This window comes from Miniopterus natalensis, chromosome 3 (genome assembly GCF_054644295.1).
Source record: "Miniopterus natalensis isolate mMinNat1 chromosome 3, mMinNat1.hap1, whole genome shotgun sequence".
Lineage (NCBI taxonomy): Eukaryota > Metazoa > Chordata > Mammalia > Chiroptera > Miniopteridae > Miniopterus > Miniopterus natalensis.
Window position 1 is genome coordinate 37,046 of NC_142083.1, and position 17,379 is coordinate 54,424.

A 17,379-nucleotide genomic window follows, 5' to 3' on the forward strand; every position below is an offset into this window, starting at 1 on the left:
CCCACAGCACAAAAGTCAACAGTGGTGAAATTATAGTCTGAGGTCCCAGCAGTAGCTTACTCTGAGAAGAAATCTGAAATATAAAGACCCTACAAGACAAATAACACATCACATGCAAATACCAGATGTTTGTGGTTCGTGAGTCCTCATGAATTTAAGATCAGGGGTTTGCCACATATCAACACAGGGAGTCTCCCAAGAATTCAATGCATGGACTAGCCATTGACATCAAAGATTTCCCTCAAGTGACTTTAGGCAGGATAAATGCAGGCTGATGGCCTTTCATCAATGCTGTTGGTTGGTGAACAAGCCCTGGAGCTGCCCATGTGAGAAGTTAGCAGCCGCAGCTGGGTTGCGGCGGGGGAGGGGTTTCCGTGAGCCTCGTGCTCTGCTTCGCAGCTGTGGCAGCAGCCTGATCGGTCTCCAAACCTTCCGACATTTTGTCGCAGATGATGTCCACGAGGTGCTCAAAGGTCTGCTTGACGTTAATGTTGTCCTTGGCACTTGTTTCAAAAAACTCAAACCCTACAAGAGACACAGGAAGCACAGCTTGGTCATTTTGCTTTCTGCTGATTCTGAAGGGACTGGGTTGTGGTTTGAATGGTGATGGTGGAACAGGGGTGGGTGGCGGGTCTGGTTCGGGGAGACAGAGGCAGACACAAGCTGCCACTTCAGCAAACGTTAGGACTCAGTGATTCTCAAGTGTTAGTGTCTCTACCCTCTATCAATTCATTCGTGGTACCAGCATGGCTGAATAGGCTAAAATAATCCCTTGGCCAGAGTTAGTAATGGCAACATTAAGAAACCTCAACACTGAATTTGTCTTTTCTTCCTTTTCCCCAACCCTGGCTACCACATAGCCTCCTGGAATCTTTTCTAGGACTGATATTATTTGGCATTTCCCCCCCATTTTAGATTATACCAAAATAATTAATTTTTTTCTTTAAATTGAAACTTAGATTTCCTGTGCAAATTCTGCTGCAAAGGGGATGGACACCACCGTGGTCCAGCTTTCCCTGTAGCCAACGAAGGGGTGGGGTGGAGGGTGGCTTTGGTAAAGGTCCAGTATCTGAACGGACACTAGGGGGCACTAACGCATCACTGGAGTTCCCTCAAGCTGCTCAGGCCTCGGGCAGGAAATGATTGCATGGTGTTAGCCTAGCAGCCCTGCAGGGCTTTTTGCACAACCTTGCATCTATTGGTGGTAATTTTTCCATAGCTCCTGTCGTCTATCAGCAGCACTGTTTTTACCAACATCTGGGGAAGGACACTTTGATACATTTCAAATGAGCTTCCAGAATCACAAGTATAAGAAAACGCAGGGACAGTTTCACACTTCTACTGCTGTGTCACTGCACCTGGGCCGAGGGAGATTTGTATGCTGCTCTGGACACAATCTATCACTCCATTCACACTCCCCTGGCTGGTCTTGCCAGTCAGTTGCTATGACAACCTCTCCACCAGGCCAGCCAGGGATTGCTCTGGTCCATTTGGGGACATTGATTTAGGACGTACAAGGCTGAACACAGAGATACTTTCCTAATCCAGTCTGTATTTTACACCCTATAAATCCTCTGGGTACATCTGGCCCTATCTCAGAGCCACATGGACTCAGTAAGATTAAATCCTATGAGTTCATCCCAGCTCCCGGGGCAGAGGACATTTTGTATGCATATCAAAATCCCTTTGATAACCCAGAGATATTTATTTTCTTAAATAGTATTCAAGGGTAGAGAAAAACCAATTCTCATAAGTCAAAGTGTCTAATTTGGTGATAATACTGTGTATTTAGTCAGTTGGCTCCTCTGAGTTTGAACTGTACTGGCTACTATGTATCCTGTCATTAACATCTAAGTGAACAACGACAGGACTTGAGGGGAAGGACCTTGAGTAGAGCCAGGGCCTGTGAAACAGTGGTGGGTATGAAATGTCCCAAACAGGCAAATCTACAGAGACAGAAAATAGACTAGTGGTCACCTAGAGCTGGAATAGGGTATTGGGGAAAATGGGGAGTGAATGCTAATGGACACGGGGTTTCTTCCTGGGGTGATAAACATGCTCCAAATTTATTGTGGTAAAGCTTGCATAGCTAGGTGAGTATACTAAGAACGAAATTGTACACTTCGTTTTTTATGTTTTTTTAAATATTTTTTAATTGATTTTAGAGAGGAAAGGAGAGGGATAGAAAGAAACATCGATGAGAGAGAAACATTGCTTGGCTGCCTCCTGCACGCCCCTTACTGGGGATCAAACCCACAACCCAGGCATGTGCCCTGACCAGGAATCGAACCGGTGACCTCTTGGTTCATGGGTCAACACTCAACCATTAAGCCACACTGGCCGGGTAAGACTGTACACTTTAAATGAGTGAACTGCATGGTGTGTGAATTATATCTCAATAAGGTTATTTGTTTTAAAAAAGAATCACTGTCTTGAATGAATGAGAATGTATGTTTCCCATGAGAGGTCGCTCCAAAAGGAAACCTCATGCTCTACTGGGGAAACCATTTCATTGACAGGGGACTCTGTCAGTCAGAAACTGTCTCCTCATGATCAACACCAGCCCTCCCGACAGTGTTTCCGCCCATCGTTTTGCTCTAGTCTCAGTGGACGTGGCAGAGCAGCTGCTCATCTGGGAGGACATTCTGGGGAATGTGAGAAATGTGAGCCCCACTCTGCTTGGCCCGCTGGTGCTGCTCTCTTGTTCCCTGAAACACCGGTGAGTGCTAGGTCTCAGGGCAGTTTGGCGCCTTTTCAAACCAATACTCACAGGGCGGCAAACAGGACCTTCAGGCTGAAGGTGCCACTTACTGAGGTGGCAGGTGACTGAAGAGTCTTGAACTGTCACAGCAGCTCACAGGGGACTCTTCTGCCTGAGACTGCACTGCATTAAGGGTGATAATCACAACTCCGGGAAAACCCTCACTGCCCTTTCTTGTACAGAAAGAGAGCAGCTACTAAGCCCATATGCACAAGTCCATCTCCACCTCTAATTGTCAAAAACCTGTGACCTGTCCTCAGGTGTTTATTCCCAAACTGCTGCAGGAGAAGACCTCCGACCTCCAGATTCAACCTGCAGCCCCTGTCACCGCCTTCCCTTTGGTTGATGCACCAGAGCAGCGAGGAAAGGCTGTTCTGCTGCCAGGGGTGATGTGGGGCCAGAACTCAGGGCTGTTGAGCCACAGGGCATGCTGCCGGATTAGCTGGCAGCACGCTGGGCCTGAGCCTGCAGACGGACTCTGGGAGGAGGGCTCCATAGGCCTGTGGAGGCTCCATTGCCTGATGAAGGGACACAGAAAACAGACCAAAGGGACAGAGAAGAGCAGGAGCTCAGCCAAAGTTTCACATTGCTAAAAAACGGTCAAGTTTTCTAGTAGGAGTGCTTGTCCTTAGCCAGGAATGACAGATGGGGCTTCTGCCTTGTCAGGATTTTGAAATGATGCAAGGGTCATTCCAAGACCTTGACAAAACTTAGGCTAGGTAGATGGGATTTTCTCCCTGGCCTGCCCCCTGAGTCCTCATTATGAGGGAAAGGCTTGGATTCAGAACACAGAGGAAAGAAGCCACCTGCTTGCTCCTGGAACCTGCCCGTGAAACGATTCCTCTGACTCAGCTGAACAGAACCCAAGCCCCACAGCCTGTCAGTCACGTCCCACCTATGACTCCCCTAGCAAACCCCTTCCAGACATGTGCTCACAGCCCCTATCGCCCATTCCAGCCAAAAGTGCCTCCTGTCAGGTGAAGACTCAGCATGAGTCCCTGCTGCTCTGCTCATGTAAGTGTCCTGTGGGGGCACCGTCCCTCATTCTTTCCCTTTCCCAACCCTGCTGTGGGTCATATCTGGTCTCCAGGCTTTAAACATTTTATTTTGAACCAACATTTTAAAAATCAGTTATAGCTCAGTAAAGTTGGGGAAAAATTTCAGATTTCTGTCTCGTCTAGCTGGCCCACGGCATGGGGGCATTCTCTACCCAGCTGATGGGTCTCTGTCCCTCCCGTTTCTCTGCCATAAAACAGGTAAAAAGGGTCAGTGCTTTTTGTGCCTGTACGTGTCTGCACACACATCTCTGTTCACACTGGGAAAAGGGAAGCTACACAGAGAAGGGCATCTTGTCTCGAGAGGGAGGAGAGCACGTCCCTTCACTTCTGTGCATCCATGTGCCCAAGCTCTTGTCCTCAGTGGACAGAAATGTCCCACAGGGTCCTAACTCCCTCCATTTGCCAGGATGGATCTGCTTTCCCTGACTCATTAGACCTTTTGGGAAGTAATTATATTTCTAACTGTACCACCTTCATCTGAGAGACAAACGGTTCCCTCAGTATATCGCTGTTGTGTCCTTCCTAACAGAAGCAGTGAAACCTGCAGAGCGCCAGGCAACTCCTCTGCCAGCTTCCACCTGGTTTGATGTTTCCCAGCCCTGCTTAATTTACATATTCCTGACATTTTGTTGTGTTTCTGAGAGACCACAGATTAAGGTCTGTGAGGGGGACAATGCATATTTTATGATTCCCTAATAACATTATAGGTGTTTAATAAATATTTTCAGGTGAATCAGCAAAACACAAAAGCCATTAAATGGCAAACGGAGAGGGGAAAACTTTATAGCTGGGAGAGCTGACCACATAGGAACAGTTTTCAACGGTCAGAAACCCTCCCAGGGCCTGTGCTGGATGCGGGGGAGAGTGGAGGGTGGGCCTGGGGTCCAGCCTTTGACGCTCATGACATCACGACCATGTTTCAACAGAGAGGCTCAGGGACTCATGTCTATTTGCTTTAGGAGGGAACATTAATGCAGATTATACACCTTCCAATGCCAGATCCTTACAGATAATCCCTAAAAAACAATCACTTCTTCCTAGAAGCAGTTTTAGTTTCTCTGCTGCCATTGTGTTTCTGACTAGATTTGGGGGAAACGTCAGAGTCTAAACTTGCTGCCAGTTCAGAGCCTGTAAAAGTGGTTCAAGCATCTTCCATCTACAATCCGTCCCCTCCACCAAGCCCTCTCTCTGTTCTTACTCCCACTTAAATTATTTCTATTTTAGGAAAGTTTATATCTTTAATGATTGCTCCTAATTTTTTTTCTCATTTAATATTTAACTGTTTTGCATTTAAACCTTCACTAATGAAGTTATACATATATAAACTACTACTATGTTGTAAATTTGATATAAAATGAATATCTAAAGCATTGCTATATATTGTTAGAGGTACATGCATCTATAGTAAATATTAAAAGTGTGTACAAGCCCGACAGGCATGGCTAAGTGGTTGAGCACCGACCTATGATCCAGGGGATTGTGGTTCGATTCCCGGTCAGGGCACATGCCCAGGCTGGGGGCTCTATCCACAGTGGGGGCCGTGCAGGAGGCAGCCGATCAGTGACTTTCTCATCATTGCTGTTTCTCTCTCCCCCTCCCCCTTCCTCTCTCTGAAATCAATAAAAATATTATTTTATTTAAAAATTTTATTAAAATATATATTGATTTCAGAGAGAGGAAAGGAGAGGGAGAGAGAGAAACAGCAATGATGAGAGAGTCATTGATCAAGCCCGCAACTGGGAATGTGCCCTGACCGGGAATCAAACCCCGATCACCTGGATCCTAGGTCAACGTTCAACCGCTGAGTCATACCTGGCCAGGCAATAAAAATATTAAAAATAAAAATAAAAGCATGCACGAGAAAAATAATACCAGCTACAGGATAAAGTTCAGCTCTGGGACAACTCCCTACCATCTCCAAACATTCCCATCCTCACTATCTTAGTCAGTGTTGTAAATATTTATTGTTGTATAAAAATCAGAAGGTTGTTTGTAAAAAATGTAGACTCCGGGCTTCAACTTCAGAAACTCTGATGAGTTGGCTTGATGAATACAAACTTGAAAAAAAACTCAGTTAATTTTGCTGCCGATGGTCAGAGGACCACCTGAATCTGCACAGCTGGCAGGTGGACAGAGGAGCCTGATACTGGAATGAGAGCTCGGGGCTAGGACAGGATTTGGCTATGATTGTTCTGTAGGTAGAGTTCAAACCTCGGAAGTAGATGGGAACACCCAAGGTGAGTGCAGAGAGGAGAGTGGTGGGCCAAGGAGGAAAAGCCAAAGTTTCAGAGTAGAGAAAGGAGGCGCCCCCCCCCCCCCCCGCCCCAGCACACAGAAGCTCCGGCTGGAGAGGGAGGGGAATGGGCACCAAGCGCAGTTCAGCCAGGAGGGTGTGCCTGGCAGAGCCCAACGCAACAAAGCGGCCATCAGAGGGAAGGCTGGAAAAATGCTCACTGCCTATATTGTTTCATTTTCCGTGGTTTCAATTACCAGTGGACAACTGGGGTGTGAAAATATTAAGTGAAAAATTCCAGAAGTGAACATTCATAAGTTTTTTAAACTGCTCTTTGTTCTCAGCAGTGTGATGAAATCTCTCACTGTCTGACTGTCCCACCTGGGATGTGACTCATCCCTTTCTCTGCCGTCTCCAGGCTTTGCACACTCCCCACCCCTTAGTCACTGAGTGGCTGCCTCAGTCATCACATCCTCTCTCAGGGTATCGCAGTGGTCTTGAGGTTGTGCTCAAGTAACAGTTATTTACTTAATAATAACGGCCCCAAAGTGCAGGAGTGCTGATGCCAGAAATTTGGATATGATAGAGAAGCTGTAAAGTGCTTCCTTTAAAAGGTAAACGTTCTTGACTTAATAAGGAAACAAACAAAAAAATCCTAGCATGCTAAAGTTGCTAAGATCTACAGTGAGAATAAATCTGTGAAATTATAAAGGAAAATGAAATCTGTGCTACTTTTGCTGTCACACCTCAAACAGCAAAAGTTATGGCCATGGTGCCTGATGAGTGCTTGGCTGAGATGGAGACGGCATCCAGCTTGTGGGTGGAAGATGCATAATTGGAAGAGGGATCAGAACCAACAGCATCAGGTGTGTTAGACAGCACTGAGCCTGTGTGGGGGTCCAGCAAGGTCCCCACTGAGCCTCTATGGAAGCGCAGTTAAGGATGTTTACCCAGACTCAGGGGTAGGTTTGGCAGGTTATTATCTCATGTCATCACAACAAGAAGGGCGAGTCCAGTACTATAAGATATCTTGAGAGAGACCACATTCACATAACATTTATCACGCTATATTGTTATAATTGCTCTGTTATTATTAGTTGTTGTTAAATCTCTTGCTGTGTCTAATTTATAAACTAAACTTTACCATAGTTATGTTGTATGTGTAGGAAAAATCATGTATATACAGGGTTTGGTACTATCTGCTGTTTCAGGCATCTACTGGGGGTCTTGGCACATATTTCCCTCGGGTAAAGAGGACCACTGAATAGCCTGTCCCTGGCACTACAGTGTTTGTTCCTGGTAGGCAGGGTTTTTGGTCACTGTATTCCCAGTACCTGACACAATGAAAACACCTGGTAAATGTTTTTGGTGAATTAAACCAGATTGGCAAAGGCAGCTGCCATAGGAGAATTTCAAAAGCTCAGTTACAACTCGGGTCCATCGAGCACCGTTATCAGGATGAGCAAATGCTGTATGTGGATAACAATTGACTAAGAATTGATCATAACGAAGTCATCAAGCAGTAATTTTGAGCCACCTGCCAAGATATGGTGATGACACTTAAAAACAGCTCCCGACCTCTCAACAGGGTATCATCTGGGTATCATGGTTTTACCAGCCATTCAGAAAAATACAGCAAAGTCCTTTGAAGCCTTAACTTAGGCTGAGGGTGTACCTTTTCCTATGAGAGCTCTCTCCTGGCTATTTGTGGAAGCATGCGTCCTATGCGGAGAACAAGCCACATTAATGGGGTAAATGACCCTCTAAGAATGAGCGTGTCAGTTGCCATGACAACGACTGGCTTCTATTGAATAGAGAAAAAATCGATTAGGAACCACAGGGAAAACTTAAACATTTATGCCTCTCAAATTCAGCAACTTTCCTTGTCTCTGCCCTGCATGGAAGAGTCAGGTTCTGAGCCAGGCAGTGGGGTTGGAAGGAAACTCACCTCTGGGTGCCTTCCCATTGTTCCCCCATAACCCCATCTGCTCAGTGCCCAGGTAATGTGTTACAGTGGTAAATACATAGCTGGTTTCCTGGGTCTTTTGTACTGATCTAAAATTCTTTGACCCAAACAATTTTCAGGTTTATATTTACACCTGTGTAGACGTTTCTTCCGCAGTGTGGCCTCCCTCTGCCTAGTCAGGAAAACACAGGGAGAGAAGATGCTGTCTCAGGAAGCCTCCTGACACCCTCACCAAGTTTCCTTTCTCTTTTTGGGGGATTCACTATTCTCCATCCCTAACTTCCTAAGGCACTAAGAAGACTAAGAAAAGACTGCCGAGTTTTTTAGATACTTTTGAAGAATCTTGTCACACTGATAGAATCGGGAGAGGCCCTATGAACCAGACGATAAAGGCTCCAGGGCAGCCAGAGGCCAGACAACAGCTGTGTGACTACGGGCAGCTCTGAGGACTCCTGGTGCAGCGTGACGGCCTTCAGCCTACGAGCTTCACCTCATGAGGAGAAGGTTAAGCTCTCGGACAGGACTGTGCCAGTGTATTCCCACCATGACCACTGAGACAGGCTTGTCCCTCCAGACAGTGCTTTCCAAATTAGAGCCTGAGGCCCCTTACTGGGTTAAGACCATCATTTAAAGAAGAAAGAGCGGGGTAGAGAATATCGCATTGAACCTCATCTCGTAAGAATAAGTGTGTTTTGTAAACATTTGTTTCACTCTCTTTCTCACTGTGTATGATGTACTCAGTCGCCAGATGGAGTGCGTTTCATATGGTGGATCCAGGTCAATAAGGTTGGAAAGCCAGAGCTCTTCCCTGCTAAGAACTTCAGTATCCTCTACTGTCCACAGAAGGGGGGGAGGGAGGGGAGGGGGAACGGGAGGGGAGGGGAGAGGAAGGATTATTATTCCAGCTCCTCTGCTCGAGGGCTGAATGTTCCCCAAGTCCAGGCTCTACGCCCTGTCATCACACTGGGTTCCAACTTTTCTGCTCCCTGCTCTCAGCCTCTCGATGGCCTCGCTGCGCTGTGCCCCTGATTCACAAGGCTCCCTCTCCTCTCTGTACTCCTTGTACACACTCTGCTCTCCTTCAGGGGCTGTGCAAGTCTTATCCTGCCATTTAATGCACATGATCTCTGTTTCCTCGCCTCGCTCATCTCTCCTGCCTGTTCTGCTCATTTCACATGTTTCCCTCCAGGTGTCCACCTGCATTGCTCTTACCTGCCTCCTGCCCCTCTCCACTCCCACACTTTCTGGAACCTCTCCCCAGCTCTGCCTCCCTCCCGTTGCTCCCCTCGTGGCACCCAGCTCCTAGGTTGCCACCCCTCATTATCCAGTTCTTGTTCTCCTGTGATTTCTGCTTTCTTGTGTATAACTCCAGTCCCCCCACTTTAGCGAAAGCAACCTGAGCCTGGGGACTGTGGAAGACATGTTTTGTATCCCCTGTGATATTTAACACAATGCAGGGCGTACAGTAGGTGCTCAGTAAAAATGCCTTAAGTTATGAAGTCAATGATTCCCTCCTGTGCCTGGAAACTCCACCCTCACGCCCAGCATTTCTCTTCAGATACAATGTTTTGCATTTGAAATGGCTTTGTCACTTCTAAAGCTCTCATGCCTGCCTCTTGTCCTGTCTGTCTTATCTGTATGGACTGGGTAAAGGAGGCGCAGGTTGTGATGCTCATTCTAAAGAAACGAGGAGATTCAGTCTCAAGAGACCTGTGAAGTAACAGGCCTGCATGGGGTGCCCCCGACCCAGGATCTGCAGTGTGACCTATTCTGTGCACTTCCTCCTCCAATCGAGACGCGAGAACAGCACCAACCACACAATACGATAAACCGCTTGTTCAACGCAAACTCCGTGTGGAGAGAAGACCCAAGTAAGTATTAGGCAAGCGCACCCTGCCCCACAGAACAAGGGTCCGCATGCCTTGAACTGGGTCGGGGCTCTGGCAGCCTATTTTGCTTCTGTAATTGTCCCTGGATCTTCCCGATGCCAGAGTGTGGGAGGAAACCCAGTCCCCACAGGAGAGCGTGGGTTCGGCGTGGGGCTGACCACCTGCTCGCCGAGCCCCTCCTACCAGGTAGCTGGTCTCTGGGCCGCGTCACCTGCAGTCACGCAGCTCTCCCTCTCCTCAGTCGGCTGCTTACCAAGCTGTTCTCCCAAACGCTGGCCTCTCTCCGAGGAGACGACACGCTCGTCTTCCATGTCACATTTGTTCCCAACCAGGATCACCTGGGCATTGTCCCAAGAGTACGTTTTGATCTGAGTGGACCTGAAAGGAAAAAAAGAGGCACAAAAAGAGTGAACTGAGGAAAGTGGGGCGGCACAGAATGAAGGCGGGGAAACATGTCCCGCCCATGGTGACCACAGCAAAAGGTGCTCCACTTTGTAATTAATTAGCAGTTCAGTAAATTCCACCCATCAAGTGCTCATGATTTTATGAGTCAAAAATGAAAGTTCCAATGGTGCTGTGTTAAGAATTCTTCCATATTTGACGAGATGATACTGCTGCCTCATCCTAGCTTGCCCAGATGGCCTGTTTTAGGGGAAAAGTCCCACGTCCAGAGAAACCCCTTGGTTCCAGGAAATCAAGGATGGTTGGTCCCTCAACAGTCCATCACACAGAAACATAGTTTTCCTTGTTACAGTAATGACTGAAAAAGCTGTCAATTGGGCCCAGAAAACGTGGAAGTACTAGTGATTTTTTAAATAAATTATAAGAGCAAATACAGTCATGGTCTTATATTTTTAAGAGAAGAATGCCAGGTTGATTAATATCACAACTACAGGACAAGGGGCTGGGGGTTTAACTTACTATAGACAGGGCAACTAGAGGTCAGAATAAATGTCCAGTGTGAACATGACACATGGGACCAACTTTCGATTTTAACTTAGATAAAAATTATAATAGTTAATACTTGCAGGTACTATTCCAATCACTCATATATGTTACATTAATTTAGTCCTTAGAATAACTCAGGGAGATACTATTACCATCCCTATTTTACAGGTGAAGTGACTGAGGCAGAGAGAGGTTAAATAATTTGTCCATGATCACTTGACTATAAGAGGCAGGTCTGGAAACAAACCCAGCTGCACACGCTATAGCCTGGGCTCTCATAGGGACCTGCACTACTTACTGAAGTGGACAGTGAGTTTCTCTAGCTTCCTAGGGCACTTGTGTCACCAGGAAGCTGACAGGAAGCCAACAGGAGGCCGACTCTCACCCTCCCTTTGTATTGGCCATGCTCTTGTTTGAGGACAATGTTCTCAGGTGGCAGAGACATACCTCTCACTGAGTGGTCAGGAGAGAGACAGAAATGTTGAAAAGCTAAATGCATGATAAAGTTTAATGAAAAGATCAGTAAAGTGTGAGGAGAAGCTTGGGAATGTGCTTCCCAGCACGTTTCAGATCCTTCCAGATCATTAAACAGAAAACAGCGATGAGCTGTTTTCAACGTGCAAAGAGAAGCAAAGCAGACAGCTCCAACCAGCTGGAGAGCTTTAGTGTCACGTGTTGCTGGTTCTCCCTCTGACAGAGGAAATTGCCGGGAGGCAGGTGGGGCTTGATTTCAGGGTAACCCCTGAACCAAGCACAAGCTTTCAGATGAGATGAAAACATCTGGTGAAATACAACCTTGGTTCCACCTCAGAGATGCACCATATTTCATCAGAAGCATCTGGGACATGAGCGTCCTGATTCTGGTACCTGAGTTAACAATGTGTTCCCTTAGCAACAGTGAGATTCAGTATATTCCCATAAGCCAGGAGCCGTGAGGCCGACATTCAAAACTATGCTTCGCTTCCACCTCTTCTTTTGTGTGGAGTCTATGAAAAACGATGAATTCACAGTGAATTAAGGTGTAAACATATCCTACACATGGATAAACCTTAAGTCTCAAGTGCTAACATAGGGTCTTTTACAGGAACTGAGCTGGATTTCCTCAGGAAATTTTTAAGTTATTCCCCTGCTCCTGCATCTGGTAAACCAAGGCCTGGCTTGTTCCTGGAACGGCCACAGAGAGAGCCCTCCGTCTCGGCCCACAGCTGGACTCGCAGCCCGACCGGAGTCACAGGAGGGTCATGGTGTGTGAGGAAGGGGTGGATGCGAATGTTAACGATGGGCTTCCTGAGCTTTCTCAGTCAGCGCTCTGCTGACCTCAGCAAACCCCCCACCGCCCCTGATACATACACTTAACTCTTCCACCAAGTTCCTGGGGGGTTTGCTGCTGCCGTTAGACTCATCATATGGCCTTTGGTCTTGGGCTCCTGGGACAGATTTCACACGTATGCACGTGCTCCTGCCCCCTCACTGCCTGTAAATGTTATGAAGATGTTCTCAGCCAGCTCCTAAGAAGCTCTAGCACACAGTGAGGGTGGACGTCGCTCCATTCCTCAGCCTCAGCACCTTCATCTGTAACAGGTGCCCACACTTCATCTGGGGCAGGTGTGGGTTCTAACTTGCAAGCATCTCTTTACAAATAGACACGTTATCAGTCCCAGGCTAGGCAGTTCTTCTTCTCAAATCCAGCTCAACTCATCCTGCCTGATCCCTATAATCTAAATAATAATGAACTTTTTTCATTACAGAATCCCCAGTTTTGTCTCAGTCATCCTGAGATTGAGGCCTTACACAGGTGATGGGAGTGAAAGGTGTGGCTGTTAGGACTATGAAAAAGTCCTCCTTTCATGTGATATTTCTATGTATTTCTGCTTTGGTCATTTGCTGTATTTTGTAAAAATCTCCCTTATTTGGGGAATGGGTTTTAATCTCCTCATCAGGGACTGCCTTATTTCTTTGTTGGTTAGAGACACACATTTTAAAAAAGTGGCTGCCACCAAATAATGTGCATGCGAACAGATGACTTAGTCTGAATCACTGCAGAGGAACCTTTGGGGTTTTCTGTTAAACTCAACAAGATTAATGGAACCAGAAGCAGTACGCTGGTCACCATGGTTACTCGGCAAACGGCAATTAACCCAGACCTTACCAGTACCAGGTCATACTTATTAAAAATCTGTTGTCATTTAGCTAACAACAAAAATAAAAAATAACATCCCCCTCTCTATATACTTATATATTTTCTATATTTTTTCCTCTCTCTAAATAAATAAATACAAACACACACAGAGGGTGTTTTTGTTTTTGTTTTATATTATGAGGTAGCAGGAGAGGAAAAGGATTTCTCATATTTTGCACACAGATGACTGAACTCGGCACAGAATAAAATAACTTCAGCTCCTATCCCTTCTCCCTTGTTCTGGGTATAAATAACTTCCGGTGGATTCAGCCTGTTGTCACAGAGAATGGATTCTAGGTGGTCACAATTTTCTAAAACCCAGTGGACAAGATGTACCTCAGGGGACAAGAAAAGCTGTGGTCTCGGAGGCTCTAACCGGGCCACACGTGGGGACAAGGCTGCAGGGACCATGTGAGTGGCTCTTCCTCGCCCCGTGCGGGGCACAGGTCTCCGCACGGCTTGTTCATTTTGGAAGCTCATCTCTCGGGGCATCCAGTCCCTCATTCCCTCCAACATCTCAACTGCTCAGCAGGCCTCAGAGCTGGGAGGGTTCCCCAGCCTGCTACCGCTCCCCAGGTAAGACTGGCCCTGCCATTACGTTTTCAATAATTTATCATTTATATTTATTCAATCTCTCTTAACCTTTAGAGGGCTTTTTAAAATTACTACAACTTAGAACAATTAAATCATGGCCAAAGCAGAAAAATTGGGCCCTGGGGATGCTGGGAGAAGGTGCTGTGGGAGGGCCAGGGATCAGGGGATCAACGGATGGACCTCAAACCCCAACTGCCTGCTTCGTTTCAGCCACCTGGTGCTGCTCACCTGACTGGGAAACACCTCAACATAGGAAACACCTGAGGAGAGAAGTAGGCATGTCCAGGGAAGCCTGAGCCAGGCTCTGCCTTGCATGGCGCCCTGAGGACTATATTTATCTTTGTGTTTTGTAAGCTGAACAAGCTCAATTCCAAGCTGTCCCACTGATTAGTCAGCTTCCCTGCCAATATCATCTCCGGGTTATAGACAGTGGCTTCCCTTCCACCCTGGCTGAGAAAGTGATTTAATAATCCATTAGCAGGAGGGGACACCTAAGAGCCTGCTGTACGGCACAGCCCTCGTCAAGGAGTCACCCATGTGGTAAGTGTGACCCTCAGTTCAACACCCTGCTCCCACCAGGCAGGACATGCTACTAATCACTATCTTAATTTTCTAATAATATTATTCTGTGAAGTAAATAATTAAATTACACAGAAATGGCCTAGAAAAAGAAATTATAATTATCACTAAGGAGTGGCAGCAGCTCATTGTCCACACATTCTACTTTTCTAAACCACATTTATTTTCAAGGAATGTGATTTTAATGTATAGGATATTTTCCATGTGATTTAACTTCTGTTTTTGGAAGGTTTCTGGTGCAGGCCAACATCAGAGGCTGAGTACCCTATTTGGAGCTATCAACAACCCACAACTTGAAGTCCCCTCTGTTGGGGCTGAGTGTGTTTGGACAGGACCAAGGGTTTTACTTCATGTTTTCCCAAGATAAAGATTTTAAGATTCTATGGATGAACAGAAAGGATGCCTAAACAACATGATGATAAAATACACCCACAAAATAACACAGAAGTAGCGGGTCAGATGCCATGGGATGGGCACCAATATTCTCATGTTATGCTGTTTCCTGTGTGGAAATTTCCCACCTCAGCCTTTGGAAGCTCTTACGCTTTTGCCACAAACAACAAATATTTTGACTAAATAATAGATGCTTTTGGTTGCCAGCTGTGATCTCCAGAAAAATGGGAGAGACAGGTGGCAGGGAGCAGTGAGGGGGAAGTTTAGTAGAAAGATGTTAGAATGTGTTTTATCTCATATGACACTCAGGCTGTCTATGGATCTCTAAAGAATATGTTACCAGATAAACACAGGATGCCAAGTTAGGCTTGCATTTCAAAAAACATTAAATAATTTCTTACTTTAAGTAAGTCCCATGTACAGCCTGGGAATGCTTATACTAAAGATGTGTTCAGTATTTATCTAAAACTCAAATTTAACTCAACAGTTTATACTATCATTTGCTGCATCTGGCAAACCCACTATAAGTTCCACTTAGGATCCTCCAGCTACTATCGTGTGTATTGATGCCTGGCAATCTCATGAAAAGCAGATTTGGTCAGAAACAATGACAGAAACACATGGAGGGTCTTGTGGTGGGTGCTGCAGCCAGGAGAGCTATGTCCACTCAGCACATCCACTCTGAGGGTGGAGAGGACTCAGGCTGTCAGGAGAGTGAAGCAGCTCAGGTCTACGGCTTCAGTTCAGTCCGCACTGTCTTCTTGCTAGTTTTGGTATCTCCTCTTTGGCAAATCAACCATCATGCTCGAGGAACCAACCAAGCATTCTTCTGATTCAGAAACAGGAATCAGTGAAATAAACACCAACAGTAATTATTAAAATAATAAATCTCTTCACATTTGTAGAGTGTTACAGTTTTGGAATCTCCTGAGACTCTGTAAGTATATTTGTGAAACACCTTCCTACCTCAGGAAGATACACGTGAGGTTCCTGATTTCAGAACGGTTGTGTGCATTCCCTCTGTGGCTGCAGAGGTGACGTGAGACAAACACCGCTCTCCATTCCAGCTGTCAAACACGCACGCTATGGATGAGCTCATCACCATGCAGGATGGTACAGACCCACACGGGTGCTGTAGGGCTGCTAATGAGAAGTTGTAAATCAAAGTCCTTACTCTTAAGCTCGAGCTACAACATGTAGTTCTCCTGAAATATCATAAGGACAGCTACGTGTGTGCACGTGTGCGATGCCCCTCCGACTCTCGGGAAGTCGGCGCTTCCCGATTCCCAGGTAAGTGCTGAACACGGCTCACATACTCTGCTTTCTGTGATGTCTCCACTTTCACTAATTCCTGCAGGTCACAGAGCTCCCTGCAAAGGTGAGCAGGACCGGGCAGTGCGCTGCCCACAATGCCACAGGACGGTGGTGCCGCCCGGAATGAGAGGCTGTTTTTGTTCAGTTGTTTGTTTGCCTGTTTTTTCCTTCAGCCTCAACAAGGAACAAAAAGACTGTATTTAATATTCATCATAAATCCTTTGGAAACTAGAGATCAGTTTGGGGATATAAAACTCCTAAAGTACAAATACTCCCTCTGCCCCAGCAAATCAATCATCAACTTATGCATTCTGTGAATTCATTTATCTGATTAATTAGTCCCTGGAAAATACTGAAGCAATCAGCTAATAGGAGCTACTTAGATGGGAGAAAACCCTATAGAAGGAAAAGCTGTAGGCAGCGGTCAGCTGGGACCATTTGTTTTTACCTTCCTTCATCCACCTATTGAGCATCGAGTGCCTACTAACTGTAAGGTTCTTGGAGAGCTCCTGGGTAATAGAGGGTTAAATCAATTCTTATTCAATTGTCAGAACCTCTATAGCCTGGTAGAGAAATTAACAAGTAAACAAGGGTCACATAAGGCAGATGGGTAAGTGCTTATGACAGGGCCAGGGAGCCCCCAGGGAGCACATGACTGACCAGGACAGGAGGAGGCAGATGACTAACATTCACGGAACGCCTCCCGTGGCTGCCTCAGTGAGGACACCACCCACAGTGTCACAGAGTGGAGGTGTCTGGGGGGCACTTCAAAGGAGGACCAGAGATCTGCACTAAGGACCAGACCCCTCATTCTGATGGGACATGAGAGGCAGCAAGAATCCCATACATCTGAGTAATGGCCCATGGTCTGGGGTGATCCTTATGCCCCATCCACTTCCCAAACAGCAGGCCTGGGAGGGTGGGCAGGGAGTCAGATGGCTGGCACGCAAGCCCCACACATGAAAGGGACCAGGGAAGGCAAGGACTGGGGGCTGCCACACAAGCAACTCAGGCAACCCAGGGACCAAGACTTATTCTGCAACACTGGCCTGGTGACCAGGGCCTAGGCGTCTATTTTTCCTGAGAGACCCAGAGAATGGGGAAGCAGGACATGGTCCACTGTGGCACCTTTCACAGCGACTGCCACGCAAAACCCCTGGACTCATAAAACAGAAAACAAACAAATAAACAACCCTGTTGGTTTAATTGAATCTTATCTGAAAGTCTTATAAGTTTGACCTTCCTGTCCTACAAATTCAGAAGTTGCCTCAGAGAGAGCGAGACAACCATGAGATGTAATTCACACCCACTGTCTCATTTCAAGTGAGTTCTAGGTGCTGCTGCTGCTGCTACTGCTGCTGCTGCTGCTGCTGCTGCCTGGAACTGAGCTGGAAACACCAGCATGGCCCCTGGGCCGTGTGACAGGTGACTGTTTGACGATACATTCACCCACCTCCATCAATAA

At 46.6% G+C, this 17,379-nt stretch overlaps 1 protein-coding gene across 1 annotated transcript in view; it reads right to left on the reverse strand.

Annotated features, from left to right (window-relative positions):
• Positions 1 to 334: 334 nt before the first annotated feature.
• RAB3C (RAB3C, member RAS oncogene family) overlaps positions 335 to 17,379 on the reverse strand; it is a 55,833-nt gene continuing 38,788 nt past the window's right edge. Inside the window, exons 3-4 of the mRNA XM_016199814.2 lie at positions 10,161 to 10,285; positions 335 to 525 (exon numbers count right to left, since the gene is read on the reverse strand). Coding sequence (XP_016055300.1) covers positions 335 to 525; positions 10,161 to 10,285 — 316 coding nt within the window. The remainder of the gene's footprint in view (positions 526 to 10,160; positions 10,286 to 17,379) is intronic.